The 17,190-nt window shown below is 42.6% G+C and overlaps 1 protein-coding gene across 1 annotated transcript; it reads right to left on the reverse strand.

Moving 5' to 3' along the window:
- il17ra1a (interleukin 17 receptor A1a) lies at window positions 1-16,945 on the reverse strand. The gene is made up of 11 exons (XM_031288247.2): window positions 16,679-16,945; window positions 15,586-15,610; window positions 13,809-13,955; window positions 13,124-13,245; window positions 12,455-12,581; window positions 10,682-10,729; window positions 10,442-10,596; window positions 8,685-8,759; window positions 8,523-8,592; window positions 1,921-2,037; window positions 1-1,770 (listed from the first exon to the last, which is right to left on the reverse strand). The coding sequence occupies exons 1-11, from the start codon at window positions 16,772-16,774 to the stop codon at window positions 329-331; spliced, it is 2,424 nt and encodes an 807-aa protein (XP_031144107.1). The 5' UTR covers window positions 16,775-16,945; the 3' UTR covers window positions 1-328.
- Window positions 16,946-17,190: the final 245 nt, after the last annotated feature.

Consider the following 17,190-nt stretch of genomic DNA (forward strand, 5'->3'; position numbering starts at 1 on the left):
AATTCTCAATTTTGCGGTTCCGTCCATGATTCTGTTGTCACAGAAACTACTGGGCTCTACATGAATGCTGCCATCGGTCTGGGACTGGGACTGGCCCCGGCCGGGACACTTGCCACCGGGCTAAACAACTTTTCTGGGGGAAACACTGCCATGTAAGCACAATATAAACTGACATTTACAAAGCCTTAATACTAGACCTTGGCTAAATTTAATTGGGCCTCAGGATTGTGTAGGAAAAACCTTAAAGGTTCAGTAGGTCACTTTTATAAAAATAACTTTTTTGTCATATTTGCTTAAACTGACACTATATCCTGACAGCAGGATACTCTCATATGTCAGAGTATTCGAGATTGTTCTGAAACAGCTCCTCCTGCAGTCTTCTCAGAGCCTCCAGCGGATCCTCTTTGAAAGGGAGTTCATGCTGGGAGGACATTTTGGAGATGTAGCCCTGATCAGATCCACTGCTTGGGCCCTTTCCACTGGGCTCCAGAACCTCGTCCTCCTCCATCTCCACTGGTTGAGAGGGGGCCATTGTGGATGGAGGGAGATATTCCCTCTGCATGCTGGCGCATGAGGATTCTGGAGGCTTTGAGTCCATGGAGTTGTGCAGGGCCGAGCTTCTCTGGTCCGAATGAGCGGAGGGTTGGCTCAAAGGTAGCAGGGAGTCCTCTTCCTCATCCCCAGTGGGGATTTGGCCAAAGGGTTCTTCCTCGGGGGAGAACCAGCTCTGTGTCGGTGGACGCATGTTTCTCAAAACAGGCTCCACTACGTAGACAGACGGGGGCCTGGGGCTGTGAGGACACACGTGATCGCTCAACACTTCATCAAGGGTGGACAGATGCTGAGGGTTCACTACTGGTGTTAGCTCTGCCAATGAGGACCGCTCGCGCTCCCGGTTTACTTCAGGTGTGAGGACGTGAACACTGTCGCCATTTTCCTTGATTTCAACCTCACGGACGTAGACAGGAAGCCCATCTCTGATGAGAGGAAGACACTGGAGGACTGGAGGGATGTGCAGCTGCTCAATGAGCAGGTTCGCCTCGGTCAGGACCTCCTCGTTACCGTCCACACACTCCTGCTCAAACCAGTCAGGATGTTCCAGCTGGTAGGCCTGGAAGGTCTCAATGGCACTCCTCAGGGCTCTACCTGAGGGACACTGGAAATATTCGTCCCCACCAATGCCCTGGATGTGGTTGACCTGACCCGGCTGATACTTCTCCATGTCCAGGATGCGGAAGTACAGCTCTTCGAAATGCTTCATCAGCTTGTATTTGACCGCGATGTCAAAGACCGACGGCACGTCTTCTTTGCTGCTGATGTCATCGAAGTAAGCCACCATATACTTACCCAGCATGCCTGCCTGGTGCATGTCAGGTAGGAAGAGGTTGAGAAAGGGAGTGAGCATGTCGTCCGTCGGGGAGAAAAGGTCTTCCCTCAGCGTCACCCGCCCTTGGCCGCACATGGCCCTCCACTTTGCCTGGACGCCCTGAGAGCACAGCACCAGGATTTTATCAGAAGGATTTTGAAGCTGTTGTCGTTGCCACTCAAGCCAGCGTAGGCGGCCCATCATGCCGACCGAGGTGGAGTCTAACAGGTCCACCAGCACCTTGGTGCCACACTTGGCCCGGAGGAAGGCGCAGAGCTTCAGCACCACATCCCTGTAGAGGTGGTGGTCCTGGGAGTAGATGACCAGCACTTTGGGAGGCTGTTTAAGCTGCTGCTGGCACGCTGTCACACCGCCCACAGGTGGTGCAGTAACACCAGGCTTACCTGAAAGTGCATGAGAGCACACATAAATACCATCAGCAGAGTTGTTTTAAACCCATAACACTGAAGGCACAAATCAACCAAATCAACGTGTTTGGATGAAATGACATTCCTTTTTTTTAGAAATGAAAATGTGTTTTATATGTGACTAACCTGGCTTCCGGCAGAGGACGTACATAATAATAATAACTGCCATCACAGCACACATGAACACCACTCCCAGGATGACATATGTGTTTACAGGAACATCGAGGGCATCTGTTGGCTTCACTGGAAATCAGAACACAGTTCACTGGTTAGGTGTTGTTTTGGTCATGCTAGCGGAGGTGCTCTATGGATGGAAAAGTCGGTCAGTCAGTCGGCATGGCTGGTGGACAATCTGTATATCTATATACATCTATGGTCCCCAGGGCTGAATCCCAATGACTTTGTTGATCCCCAGACTTTTCCTCCACTAGCAGGTCAAAGTTAGTATCCACTGAGATCCCACCAAGCATCAAGATCCACGGACGTGCACAGTATGGCTACATTTAGTCTCTGTGCGTTGGTATAAGTTTAGCCCATGACGGAGCACAATTAGCCCAAAATGTAGTCCAATATATAAATTAGGCCTACCTAACGCCAAATTTTACATCTTGATGAAAACTGGTGTCATGTGCACACAATGCCCAAACTACAAAAACACCTGACCTTGAATAATAATACAAGCAATTATACTATGATCATCCCTGTAAAACCCCAACTTGATACATGCTCATTACTGGGGGCTCATAGAGATCTTATGACTAACAACATTTATATATGTTATTTTAATATGGTGTAGGCCTATAAATAAAGTTTGAAGCCAACTGAGTTGGTTAACACAATGATGAATCCAGCTGACTGAGGTGATCGCCTGACTTGCATCTGGTGCCATCATCAGGTAAACATTTGAATTTGTCCAGTATTAAAGTCATTTGTGTTTATTTTCAGCGCTGGAGGTCCCACCACTTATCTATTCTGGGATTGGGGGAAAAACACTGCCCTCGCAAAATAGATAGCAGTTAATGGAATTTACATCCTGTGAGCCAGACTATTACACAAATAATGACATTCCCATCAGCCTCAGCTGTACACTGTGCTAACTTGTTTTGTTCGGTTGGTTGACTTGAATTCCCCTAATTGTTTCCTCATGACTCTCACTTGCATCTTAGTCCCTCACATTCAAAGTAACAAGGAAGAGGTGCAGAGAAGAAGGAATTGAGGAAACATATTTCAGAAAAGTAAAGATGGATCATATGCCAAGATCTTCCATGAACAGGTAGCTGCATTGGATGGTATAAGTTGTATAGCAGCTGTACTGGCTGAATCTAAAAACATGGTGTCTTGATGTAGGGGGAGCACCGGGCGGTTATTCAATACTTTATTGCCTCTTTTCTCAAAGCCCACTTCCTCTCCATCACTGTGCTTCAGCAGTGAACTGTGCTTCCATGCAAAGCAGGTGTGGCTGCCACTTCCTGGTTGGTCTGGAGCTTCGCCACTTGAAGACTGTTTGAACAGCAACACTGACAATGTGATGCCATTGGCCCTCATTTATCAACCTAACGTAGAAACCAGCGCAGATATGAGCGCAGAAATCCTCTTACGACAGGCTTCACGTGTGATTCATTAAACGTTCGTATCACACCAATCAGAGCGTAAGAATGGTCGTACATTGATCGGCTGGAAACGATCGTAATTTAAATATCACGCCCCTATATATTCTGGGTTTTGAGACCTCGCCCATCCAGTTTACGACATGTCGAGACGTAATCCGGCTGAGAAGAGACAGTTTTCAGAGGTGGAGGTTGAAACCCTGATGTCTCACGTTCACTATTTGGCAGCCTGAAAACTGGTATTAAAGGCTGTAGAAAGGATGCGGAATGGAAAGAGATCACTGATGCTGTCAACAGTGTTGCCGTGGTAAATCAGACTCCAGCTGAAGTTTATTTAATTTATACATCCGTGACATATCTATATGCTATAGTCCTAATAGTAATACAGGCTTATATTGTAATCTCTTAGGCCTACATGGTTTACGTATATTTAAATAAACACACATTAGTGGAGTTTATGCAGTGTCTTTTATTTTACTCGTGTTTTTTTCATGAGTCAGAACCAGGCAACAGCTGTGAGGGAGAGCGCGTGTCCTCCGCCCCCCCGTGCTGGACCACCACCCCAACCCTGTCTCCTGACAGCAGAGGGGCTGGAAAAACAAGCCGAAATAACTCGGTCAATGGCAGAAATAAATCGTTCACTTGTGGCCATTAACATATGGAGGAAATATTTATTCATAATTCAAATTGAAAGTCCAAAGAGAAATTGAAAGTCCAAAGAGAAAACAAAGCCAGATCAAATTAAAAATATTATTATTTTTTTTAATTTTCCATTGATCAAATTAAAAATATTATTTTTTTTTAATTTTCCATTTGGCTTTTCCATTTCAATTTAACATTGGATTTTCATTTGGATTTAATATTTGGCTTTTGAATTTACATTTAACATTGGCTTTTCATTTGGACTTGACACATGTCAATGTAAATGAGGAGGCGTGGCCCAAAGGCTGGTGGGAGGGTCTGAAACTAAAGGGGTGCAGAGGCCCCTTATGACCAGCAGGGGGGGCTGACTGCTGGGGAGCACACTGTTGAGGAGCATCTATCTGCAGCTTGGCCACCAGGCTGGCTTATCCTCTTATTTCACATGATAGAAACTGATGATGTAGGCTAAACACAAACCACATTTCATGCAACAACAGTGAAGTTTTCATGTAGATACTATAATTGGGCCCGTGTTAGTGAGGACTAGATTAGGACTGGATTTAAAGCTGATTCTGGTTTCCAACTTCGCCCCAGGTGTGTCTGTTTAAAACACGGACGGAGACAACTTCTCTCTTCTGATGTTTTATTTAATTAAGCAACAGTACAAACATGGGTGTGGGTAGCTCTGCTACGTGTGTTTGTGTGTTGTCAGATCTCGAGGACACACACACACACAATCTCAACCGGGTAGTCATCGTCCGAACTGCGACCTCTCCTTTTTCTTTCTCTCACTTTTTTCTCCGGGTGGTGCGTCAGTGTGAGGTGCGTGTCCGCGCTATTCTCTGACACGTACTCACAACAATCACTCCTGTTTGACGGCCTTTTGTACAGCCTGTGTACTTTTTCATTCATTTGATTTCCGATTTTTAAACAATATCCAAATTTGAAAAATGGGTCATTTTAAACCTTGTTAATATTGATGACAATGTGTTCAAACGGAGAACGTGTGTGAAATAGCAGATGGAAATTATAAAAAAGCAATCTATTCTATAATCTAGATCGGGAGTTTGCCGTAGCAGCAGCAGCAGCAAACAACTGGAAACTTTTTACAATTTTTGTCTGCTATTTCACCACTAAATTCACTATTGAGACTTTTTTATGCGAGCAATTAACTGTGTAGAGTTTGAATATGGGCTGTTTTACAAACATTGATGGCCAACTGCACATTTTCTCCGATGTTGTCAGAAGCTCCAGTCTGACGGGACAGCCAGCTGGTGGCGGCCGGGATCGCCTCTCTGCTGGCCGGCCAGTGATGCTCACAGACACTGCTGTCAGCTGGCTTGTTTTCCGTTTGAACACATTGTCATCAATATTAACAAGGTTTAAAATACCCATTTTTCAAATTTGGATATGGTTTCAAAATTGGAAATCAAATGAACGAAAAAGTAGCCTACACGGGCTGTACAAAAGGCCGTCAATCAGGAGTGATTGTTGTGAGTACATGTCGGAGAATAGCGCGGACACGCACCTCACACCGTGCGCACCACCCGGAGAAAAAAGTGAGAGAAAGAAAAAGGAGAGGTCGCAGTTCGGACGATGACTACCCGGTTGAGATTGTGTGTGTGTGTGTGTGTGTGTGTGTGTGTGTGTGTGTGTGTGTGTGTGTGTGTGTGTGTGTCCTCGAGATCTGACAACACACAAACACACGTAGCAGAGCTACCCACACCCATGTTTGTACTGTTGCTTAATTAAATAAAACATCAGAAGAGAGAAGTTGTCTCCGTCCGTGTTTTAAACAGACACACCTGGGGCGAAGTTGGAAACCAGAATCAGCTTTAAATCCAGTCCTAATCTAGTCCTCACTAACACGGGCCCAATTATAGTATCTACATGATACATACGTGTGTTTGTGTGTTGTCAGATCTCGAGGACACACACACACACACACACACACACACACACACACACACACACACACACACACACACACACACACAATCTCAACCGGGTAGTCATCGTCCGAACTGCGACCTCTCCTTTTTCTTTCTCTCACTTTTTTCTCCGGGTGGTGCGCACGGTGTGAGGTGCGTGTCCGCGCTATTCTCCGACATGTACTCACAACAATCACTCCTGATTGACGGCCTTTTGTACAGCCCGTGTAGGCTACTTTTTCGTTCATTTGATTTCCAATTTTGAAACCATATCCAAATTTGAAAAATGGGTATTTTAAACCTTGTTAATATTGATGACAATGTGTTCAAACGGAAAACAAGCCAGCTGACAGCAGTGTCTGTGAGCATCACTGGCCGGCCAGCAGAGAGGCGATCCCGGCCGCCACCAGCTGGCTGTCCCGTCAGACTGGAGCTTCTGACAACATCGGAGAAAATGTGCAGTTGGCCATCAATGTTTGTAAAACAGCCCATATTCAAACTCTACACAGTTAATTGCTCGCATAAAAAAGTCTCAATAGTGAATTTAGTGGTGAAATAGCAGACAAAAATTGTAAAAAGTTTCCAGTTGTTTGCTGCTGCTGCTGCTACGGCAAACTCCCGATCTAGATTATAGAATAGATTGCTTTTTTATAATTTCCATCTGCTATTTCACACACGTTCTCCGTTTGAACACATTGTCATCAATATTAACAAGGTTTAAAATGACCCATTTTTCAAATTTGGATATTGTTTAAAAATCGGAAATCAAATGAATGAAAAAGTACACAGGCTGTACAAAAGGCCGTCAAACAGGAGTGATTGTTGTGAGTATGTGTCGGAGAATAGCGCGGACACGCACCTCACACTGACGCACCACCCGGAGAAAAAAGTGAGAGAAAGAAAAAGGAGAGGTCGCAGTTCGGACGATGACTACCCGGTTGAGATTGTGTGTGTGTGTGTCCTCGAGATCTGACAACACACAAACACACGTAGCAGAGCTACCCACACCCATGTTTGTACTGTTGCTTAATTAAATAAAACATCAGAAGAGAGAAGTTGTCTCCGTCCGTGTTTTAAACAGACACACCTGGGGCGAAGTTGGAAACCAGAATCAACTTTAAATCCAGTCCTAATCTAGTCCTCACTAACACGGGCCCAATTATAGTATCTACATGAAAACTTCACTGTTGTTGCATGAAATGTCATTTGTGTTTAGCCTACATCATCAGTTTCTATCATGTGAAATAAGAGGATAAGCCAGCCTGGTGGCCAAGCTGCAGATAGATGCTCCTCAACAGTGAGCTCCCCAGCAGTCAGCTCCCCCTGCTATTCATAAGGGGCCTCTGCACCCCTTTAGTTTCAGACCCCCCCACCAGCCTTTGGGCCACGCCTCCTCATTTACATTGACATGTGTCAAGTCCAAATGAAAAGCCAATGTTAAATGTAAATTCAAAAGCCAAATATTAAATCCAAATAAAAATCCAATGTTAAATTGAAATCGAAAAGCCAAATATTAAATCCAAATTAAAAGCCAATGTTAAATTGAAATTCAAAAGCCAAATATTAAATCCAAATGGAAAAGCCAAATGGAAAATTTAAAAAAAATAATAATATTTTTAATTTGATCAATGGAAAATTTAAAAAAATAATATTTTTAATTTGATCTGGCTTCGTTTTCTCTTTGGACTTTCAATTTCTCTTTGGACTTTCAATTTGAATTATGAATAAATATTTCCTCCATAATTAACGACACTTTAAAAGAGAAACGAAAACCTGAAGAATAAATAAAAATGTTGTGCATCGTCATGTTTCCTGTATTGAGTAGGCTATCATTGCCAAACATAACACTATACCTTTTAAAAGCGAGGAATAATATCCTGTCTCCTTCGTATAGCCCCAGTTGGGACTGTGCTGGACACTGCTCTCTGGGCATCGGGTCATCTGGCTCCAGAACCCCGCAGGCTAAAACTATGTTGCAGAATTTTTCTGCCGTGTATAGTAGGGTCCCCCCGCTGATGCAAGACCATGAGCCATCTGCCCTTAATCAATCCAATGGAGCGCTCCACCGTGGCCCGTGCGCGTACGTGTGCACTGTTGTACCGGCGAATAGAGGTCTTTTAAAAGAGCCAGATCTGCCATTGCTGATAAGTGATCAACTGATGACTTCTCCTTCTCCTGTTAAACTTTTTATATGCTGCACCGCAAGTCCACACTGACTTGAAAACTTACACGAGTTCAGACCAGACGTGAGATTTTATCGCAGCCTATGCTCACATTCAAATTGATAAATCCCTTGCTTTGCGTAGGAATCGGCGTACGCCCGTCCTACGCCTGTTTTTGGTCGTACGCACGTTTCATAAATGAGGGCCATAGTCTTTATTTATCTGTACCTATTCTCTCCCTGTGTTGCTGAAAAACCAAATACTCCCTTCTGCGATCAATGAAGGCTTATCTTATCTTATTTAGTTGTGGTTTGTAAGGCTAGACCATAATCACCAGGTAGAGCATCCAGTCACATGACATTGACATTCCAAATGTGCCAACATACCACCACAAATATTCAGCGTTTTCCTTCGACGGGTGCAGTCCTGGCCACACTGTGGGAAAAGAGGTTTGATCTGCAGGGAAGAATAAAGTCATGTTAACAAATGTGACCACAGAGAAGGCAGAGTTATTGCCAGCTGAAAACAAGAAGATTGAAAAGATGTACCTCGGCGTCAAACTGACAGCAAGATCTCGGCCATTCATCCAGGCTGAATGTTACATTCAGGGTCGTCTGATTAGCCTGGAGAAGAGAGATATTTCATGCGTATAGTTTTATCATTGAGGCACAGCATATAAGAGTACTGAACAGGAAGAAGACGCTTTAAAGGTCCCATGACATGCTGCTTTTTGGATGCTTTTATATAGGCCTTAGTGGTCCCCTAATACTGTATCTGAAGTCTCTTTTATATAGGCCTTAGTGGTCCCCTAATACTGTATCTGAAGTCTCTTTTATATAGGCCTTAGTGGTCCCCTAATACTGTATCTGAAGTCTCTTTTATATAGACCTTAGTGGTCCCTAATACTGTATCTGAAGTCTCTTTTATATAGACCTTAGTGGTCCCCTAATACTGTATCTGAAGTCTCTTTTATATAGGCCTTAGTGGTCCCCTAATACTGTATCTGAAGTCTCTTTTATATAGGCCTTAATGGTCCTCTAATACTGTATCTGAAGTCTCTTTTATATAGACCTTAGTGGTCCCCTAATACTGTATCTGAAGTCTCTTTTATATAGGCCTTAATGGTCCTCTAATACTGTATCTGAAGTTTCTTTCCTAAAATTCAGCCTTGGTGCAGAATTACAGCCACTAGAGCCAGTCCCACAATGAGCTTTTCTTAGGTTGTGCCATTTCTGTGTCTGTAGCTTTAAATGCTATTGAGGAGGAGAGGGGGGGGGGGCAAGGTGGAGGGTGGGGGTGTGGCCTTGACCAACTCCCACTTTGATTGTTTGAAAGCCATGATGTCTCTCTCTCATGGGTGGGCCAAATTCTCTGGGCGGGGAAAAGGCAGAGAAAGGGGGAAGGGGGAGGTAACCTTTCCCCTTATGACGTCATAAAGGGAAGATTCCAGATCGGCCCATCTGAGCTTTCATTTTCTCAAAGGCAGAGCAGGATACCCAGGGCTCGGTTTACACCTATCACCATTTCTAGCCACTGGGGGACCATAGGCAGGCTGGGGGAACTCAATAATGTTAAAAAACCTCATAAAGTGAAATTTTCATGCCATAGGACCTTTAAGAACACCATTATCAGTTGAACACTTTTCTGTTTAAGAAAGAGTTATGTCAAGGGGCAATCTTTAGAGGCATGTTGCTATAAATCACATGCCTGCAACATATGTGCACCTTATTATGTACACCTATCTAAGACAAATGCAGTGATACAACAACCCTCCATTAACCCCCCCCCCATGTGCTTCATTGAGGGTATTAGAAACACCTCTCAGTATAACGCAATACAATTCAAGAGCACCACAAACAGCAGCTGGCTCTGTGTTTTGAAGACGGGCGTAGCAAGTTTACCCAGTGGGTAATAATATCCCTCATTCTTAGACTTACATAGCAAATGAATCTACTCTATAGAGTAGAGTCCTAAGAAAGACAGAGGGAGATGCTGACATCTTATCTAATGTCTCTGAGAGGAGACATTCAAGTGGTTTGCAAATATAATAAGCAGCCATTTGTACAATCAGTAGAAAAATACTGCAGGACAGCGTTTCCTGAACTGACATAAAGAAGAAAACTGGGGTAAAAACTAGGCTAAGGTACAAGGACAGGATGTTGTAATGAGCACATACAGTAATGTTCTGGGTCAAATCACTGCAAAAAGGAAAATGCATTCATCTTCTAGAGTATGCGAGACAGCCTAATGCACAGTACTACTCAAACACAGGGGCACCGGAATGTCCAGCATGATGTGACCTTACCTTGTATGCCCAGTGGCTAAGTTGGATTGTGGAGCAGCGAACAATGACCATGTACTGGTCACACAGTGGGTCAGGAGTGAAGCTGATGGCCAGCGCCGATCTGCCATTGGCTGCAGTGATCTGAGCCAGGCCGATGGAGGGCCGCCACTGACTGCCTACGGTACAGCAACAAGACAAATTCTTAGTGGACTTGATATGACTCACTCACCCTTACTGGACTTTGGAATAGCAGGGACTCACCTCTCGCTATGCAATAATGGGTCCTCTGCATTTTGGGATCTTGACAATCTGCAAAAACCAGAGAATTTCATCAGCAAAGTGACGATGACACCGGATGCACAGAATCGCCCCAGTCTGTTAATTTCACCTAAGAAATAGTTGTTTTAAGTTCAGGATATTGCGTAAGAGTGGTATGAATTATCTCACACTGTTCATCTGGCTGCAGATGTCAGATCTGTATGCTGCCTACGCTTCCTAAAGCTGCTATGGTGACCTTTCAGATACTTCATATTTCAGTAGACATACTGTGCATAACCCTGTATATTCCAGTCAACCATTTTATTTAGGCTCTACTTACACAGAAATATAAGAATAATAATAAGAAACCTGGAATGAGATAGTTTTAACTGAGGAAGTACATTTCCAAGATAAAGCCTGACATCCAGCACAATGTCGCTCTCCTTCCTCTCTCTCTGTGTGTGTTGCCGTTCTCAAACTCAGTTCTCTTCAGGAAACAACAAAAACCTTCGAGCTAGCAAGTTACACACTGAAAATGTCAAGTTTAGAAGAAAGTTTGGATGGTGCAACAAGGCAGGTCTGCTTGGTTCTTTTAGGGAATGATTGTAAAGATTTACAAAGAATATGTTTAGGGCATTTCCTCTCTAACTGGGACGTTTTGGGACTGATTGGTGGGACACGGAGATACACTGGTAAGAGCCAATGAGGTTTAACCATGTATCCAGCTAATTTAAAGGTCCTATGATATGCTGCTTTTTGGATGCTTTTATATAGGCCTTAGTGGTCCCCTAATACTGTATCTGAAGTCTCTTTTATATAGACCTTAGAGGTCCCCTAATACTGTATCTGAAGTCTCTTTTATATAGACCTTAGTGGACCCCTAATACTGTATCTGAAGTCTCTTTTATATAGACCTTAGTGGTCCCCTAATACTGTATCTGAAGTCTCTTTTATATAGGCCTTAGAGGTCCCCTAATACTGTATCTGAAGTCTCTTTTATATAGACCTTAGAGGTCCCCTAATACTGTATCTGAAGTCTCTTTTATATAGACCTTAGAGGTCCCCTAATACTGTATCTGAAGTCTCTTTTATATAGACCTTAGTGGTCCCCTAATACTGTATCTGAAGTCTCTTTTATATAGACCTTAGTGGTCCCCTAATACTGTATCTGAAGTCTCTTTTATATAGACCTTAGTGGACCCCTAATACTGTATCTGAAGTCTCTTTTATATAGACCTTAGAGGTCCCCTAATACTGTTTCTGAAGTCTCTTTTATATAGACCTTAGTGGACCCCTAATACTGTATCTGAAGTCTCTTTTATATAGGGGGGGGGGGGACCATAGGCAGGCTGGGGGAACTCATATTAATGTTAAAAAACCTCATAAAGTGAAATTGTCATGCCATGGGACCTTTAAATAGCTCAAGTTACTGTATTGTGTCAACAGTTAACTTCATTTAATATTTTATGTGGTGTTTTCTTTTGCGGGGTGCAAATGTTCCACCAAAACAAGTTCCTTCCCGAGACTATTTAGCAGAGCCACCGTCGCTGTGTCCGGAGCTCAGCGCCGCCCAAGACCATTGGGATTGGTTTAAAGAGATGCAACCAACCCTGAGAGTTTATTTTTTCTCCTATCCCAGAATCACTCATACGTTCAACCAAACAGTGACAGGAGTAGCCAGAGCAGAAATAGAAACGCTTCCTGGTACATCTGCTCAAAATCAACAACAACAACAACAACAACAACAACCAGCAGCTGGTTTTGACTTCGACTCACCGGGAACGATGACATCAGCGCTGACGTCATAGTTGCTGTGGCCCAGCTCTGGTTTGGGGATGTTGAAGACAGAGACCCGGTACATCTGACCCGGCTCCAACACCACCATGTCAGCTGAGAACGACCACTGAAAACAGTCGGAAAAATTCAACCTCGATGACTGTTTTGAACACCATTTACAAACCGTTACCACAGACAACAGTGTTGCTGGCCTTTCATAAAGATATGCAACAGTTCTTTTCCTCTCATCTTCATCTGTTGCAATTCATATTGAGTATGTGTTTCAGATCTCATATCTATAGTTTCTGGTATAATACAGATGCACATGTCCTCTACATTAAAATCAGCCAGATGGATCCAGCTCAGGGAAAGTATGCTTGAGAATTGAATGGGTCTGTATTAAGAGACAACAGTGTGCATCTCAGCTTTCCTTTCAGAGTTTTATTATATATATAGAGTATCATAGAAACGGCTTCATCCTGATGGCAGCTGTTGCCATAGAAACAACATGCTAATACTGAGCAATGAAAAGGTTCTGAACTGTGATAATACCAGCATTAATAGAAACACTGAAAAAACATATAATAATACTAACATATATGTACATACAAATATTCTAACGGCCATGATGTGTGATAATGTGACTATTATCTATTGTGAGCCGCCCACCTGCTCCCCTGATGGACTTCTCATTGGCAGTTTCTCTGTGAAAGTATATCGGACACACAGGTTCTGGTTGGTGGACACTACCAGAACATGGAGCTCGGTGGCGTTCAGGTAACAGATACTGCCTGAGGACAAACACAGCACAGGTCACTTCCTGTCCATTTTCATGGTCTACTTCAGTGGTTCTCAAGCTTTTTTGTGTTGTTGCCATGTACCCTCTAACCAGTGCGAATCATTTTTGGTAGAAAAAAAAGTCTCTATAAAGAGGAAGAATACAGCGATGTCAGCGATAGATTTACTAAACAACAGCCTTGGACCTGCAAAATATTTAAATGATGATGGAAAAAGACGGTAGAAAGAAGGAAGTAAGGCAAGAATAGGTCGAAAATAGTAATAATAACTTCGAAAAAAAACACAGTAGAAAGAAGGAAGGCAACGAGAAATTCAAATAAGGGACAAACTTTGAAAAACGTGACAAACTTGGAGAAAAAAAAGCCAGTAGAAGTAACTACAGCATTGGAACTGAAAAACATTTAGCAAAAAATCTCACGTTCCCCCTGCAGTCCTACAGAGTACCCCTAGGGGGACACGGACCCCCTGCAGTCCTCCAGAGTACCCCTAGGGGGACACGGACCCCCATTTGAGAAACACTGGTCTACTTCATCGTTTTTAAGTACCAGTGACTCACCCTCATCCTTAATCTTCCAGCGAGCGAGCAGGAATGGCTGCAGGTCGCCTGTCTCGTCCTCCCTGATGTCCACAGACACCTGCAGCCCCTCGGGACTGCTGGGAGTGTACTCATACACATTCAGCCAGGACGGGTCCATACAGTTCCCTGCACACACACACACACACACACACACACACACGTAAGTTGGAATGCTTTTAGACAGTTGTATTTTTTCATTATTTGTATGATCAGTTATCACTGCCAGAAATTTATTTCTTTTTCTATTTGAACATCATTTTTCAACATTAATGTTTGTATGTAAGCAGATACAGCAATGCACACACACACACACACACACACACACACACACACACACACACACACACACACACACACACACACACACACACACACACACACACACAATGAAGGTCCCGACATCACATTCTATCATCTACATTCGTTGAAATGCCAGAAAGTAGTCCCCTCTGAGTTAGATTGGGGTGGAACTTTGTAGAATATCAATGTTCAGATTTTAAGATAGAGATATTTATACCCAATATTGACTCAATGTTAGGTATAATGTTAGGTATAAAGTTTTTGCCCATTGCTTACACACTAAAAACGAATGCTTAGACCAAAGCCTCAATACCTAAACTTCTTGTAGCATACCTTAAACACAGTGTAACCATAGCTTAAACACATTGTCAAATTTGCACTTTGTTTGCAATTCTGTAACCCACTTATTGCGAAACACTACACACGTTTTCTTACATTAGACACTTTGTTCAAAAACGAAATCTCCTGTCGTCATTGGGAAAACTCTCTGTTCAAAATGCAAAACTCATCTGGCACTTATATACAGACCTGAAAACACTTGCACAGAAAACAGAACACCAATCGGTTTGAGCCTTAGCACTACAAACAGGCCTCAGGTAAGCCATTCTGAGAACTTTGCAAGCATGGAGGCAATGAGAGTCAGAGTAAGAGGAGGACAAAGAGAGAGAGAGAGAGAGAGAGAGAGAGGAGTCGGACGTGGAAGAGACATCGCCTGTGATGTTGACGAGGTCTTGTGGCCAGATCCCCACCACACACGCGCACACACACACACACACACACACACACACACACACACACACACACACACACACACACACACAAACACACACACACACACACACACACACACACAAAACAAGTATATGTTTTTTTTCCCCAATAGCAATTTACAGTATCCAGTAATAGGTTTTTTTACTTTTGTTTTGTTGCTAAATTTGATGATTTGTGATTCTATTTTTTCTTTATTTCTGTAAGAATGGTTGTTTGTTGTAAAAACTCTTGTTTGATTACTGCAGAAATTCTACTTTTGAGTTTTACAGAAGACTGAGTCTGAGAAAAATGACAATAAAAATAGAAACCCAAAGACTGCAGTGTTTTCTATAAAGCCCATCAGTGTGTTGCTGGTGATATGAAAGAGTAATTCAAATGGTGCTTGTGTGTATGGTTTTGTTGCAAGAATTTCATTTTTAGAAAATGAAATTGTGTTAAGTTTTGATTGCAGTGTTTCATGTTGTCATAGATATGAGTTATTAATCTCCAGTGTTATGTCTGATTGGCTTGTGTCTAGAGTTCTGACGTAATGAGTCAAATTCTGCAAAAAGTGTGTAAAGCAATAGGCAAAAACTGTATTACAACCCTTCAGAATTAAACCCAGAAATGCGTGAACGTTCGGTTCCAGAATACTAACAAAGACATTACAGTATAGCAGCCATAGGGAAGACTCAAATTCACTCACTTTCGGTGGCTGTACAACTCAAGTCCTGTGCCAGGGGAAAAGAACAAAGAGGAGATCAATATTACAAATATAAACTTTACTGATTTGCTTTACAGAACAGAACCCCTTACAGTGTTTCCCACAGATTCAAAAGCAATTTGTGGAGGGGGGGGGGCTGTGTGTGTGTGACCAAACCAAACCAACCGAGGGCAAATCGCTCCAAGTTTACTAACTCACCAACTGATTCGGACCAAAGCAAATGAACTACAGGTGTAAAAACACCCTGACCCAACAGGATGACAGCATATTCAACATTGACCTCACCTATCAAGACAGTTATAATGATTACACTTATGATTTAGATATGACACAACATACAGAACATAAGAGGAGGTAACGTAGATTAGGCCTAGCCATCTTCCATCGTCCTGAAAATCATCCCTTTTTCTCACGTTTTCCTCTATTTTATCGACACTTTTGTCTCTTTTTTCAATGTTTTTGGCTCTTTTTTTGACGTTTAACGTTTCTGTTCACTACCATGTATAAACACCACCAACACCAACTTATTATCAGTTTTACACTCATTTTTGGAATTCATGGTCAGTACACCTCATTTATAGGAAATTATACCTAATTCTTGACTTAAAAAAAAACAGAAATTATGAATTATTTAGACTCATATTAAAGGAAGGATAATTACAGAAGGGTAAATGTCAATGTTTAGGCTAGTCTGTTTTTTTTCAAATGCTAATTTTTTTATTTTTATAAAACACCCAACAGTCAATGAAAGTAGAGATCCTATCCTATCTCTATAAAATTAGGTAGTTAAAAAGAAAACAATATTTCTGATACAGACATTTTGAAAAACGAGTCAAATGTGACCCGAAGACAACACAAGGGATAATAAATCAGACATAATTCAGTGAATATTGGCCAAAAATAAACACTACATCGCAATTACACTAACATCCCATAACCTGAAAGCTAACAGTAAGTATGTGTTGTGTTAGGCACTCAGACAGACATAACTTTCTGTATGTATTGAAAGCTAAATCCTGTATAGGCTAATATTGGTAGTATACCCGGGCCCCGGGCCGAGCTAGCTTAACCTTACCTGTCGAGAGCAGCTGAGACGCGGCCGTGATAAAACCCTCACCGCGGACGACAGCGACACACAAATTAACACCAAAACTAGTCGGAAGAGAATCATTGTGAAGGAAGAATTCTGTCAGTCCAGGTCCCTGTCAGTCATTAAAACCCATTTCAGACCGTTTCAACCGCTAAACTAACGCGCAAACACAACGAGAGAGCGGGACGGACGCTGATGTTTTATGAAAAACTTCCTGCTTTCTTTCTATGGAAATCACCTGCTCTATTTACAGTAAGTTACAATGCTGCCTTAACGGCGCGTAGGAATACAGAGCACTATTCTGCAGATTTGGGCTCCTCCTCCCCCAAAAGCTTTTGAGCGTCAAACACTTATTTTCCTGTGTATGAAATCGTTGGCAAACATATATTTATTGGTACGAAGTACGGCTGCATCCCAATATCCGACTATCCAGATATTGATTTGTTGGGAAGGTGTTCGATATTAAATTTTGGGATTCTAATATTCGTTTTTTTTGT

This window comes from Sander lucioperca, chromosome 20 (assembly GCF_008315115.2).
Source record: "Sander lucioperca isolate FBNREF2018 chromosome 20, SLUC_FBN_1.2, whole genome shotgun sequence".
NCBI lineage: Eukaryota > Metazoa > Chordata > Actinopteri > Perciformes > Percidae > Sander > Sander lucioperca.

Coding starts and splice junctions, on each gene's coding strand:
- il17ra1a (XM_031288247.2), bottom strand. CDS start 16,774: ATGATTCTCTTCCGACTAGTTTTGGTGTTAATTTGTGTGTCGCTGTCG. Junction 8,760..10,441: donor TTAGCCACTGGGCATACAAG/GTAAGGTCACAT, acceptor TCTCTTCTCCAG/GCTAATCAGACGACCCTGAA. Junction 1,771..1,920: donor CGTCCTCTGCCGGAAGCCAG/GTTAGTCACATA, acceptor ATGCACTTTCAG/GTAAGCCTGGTGTTACTGCA.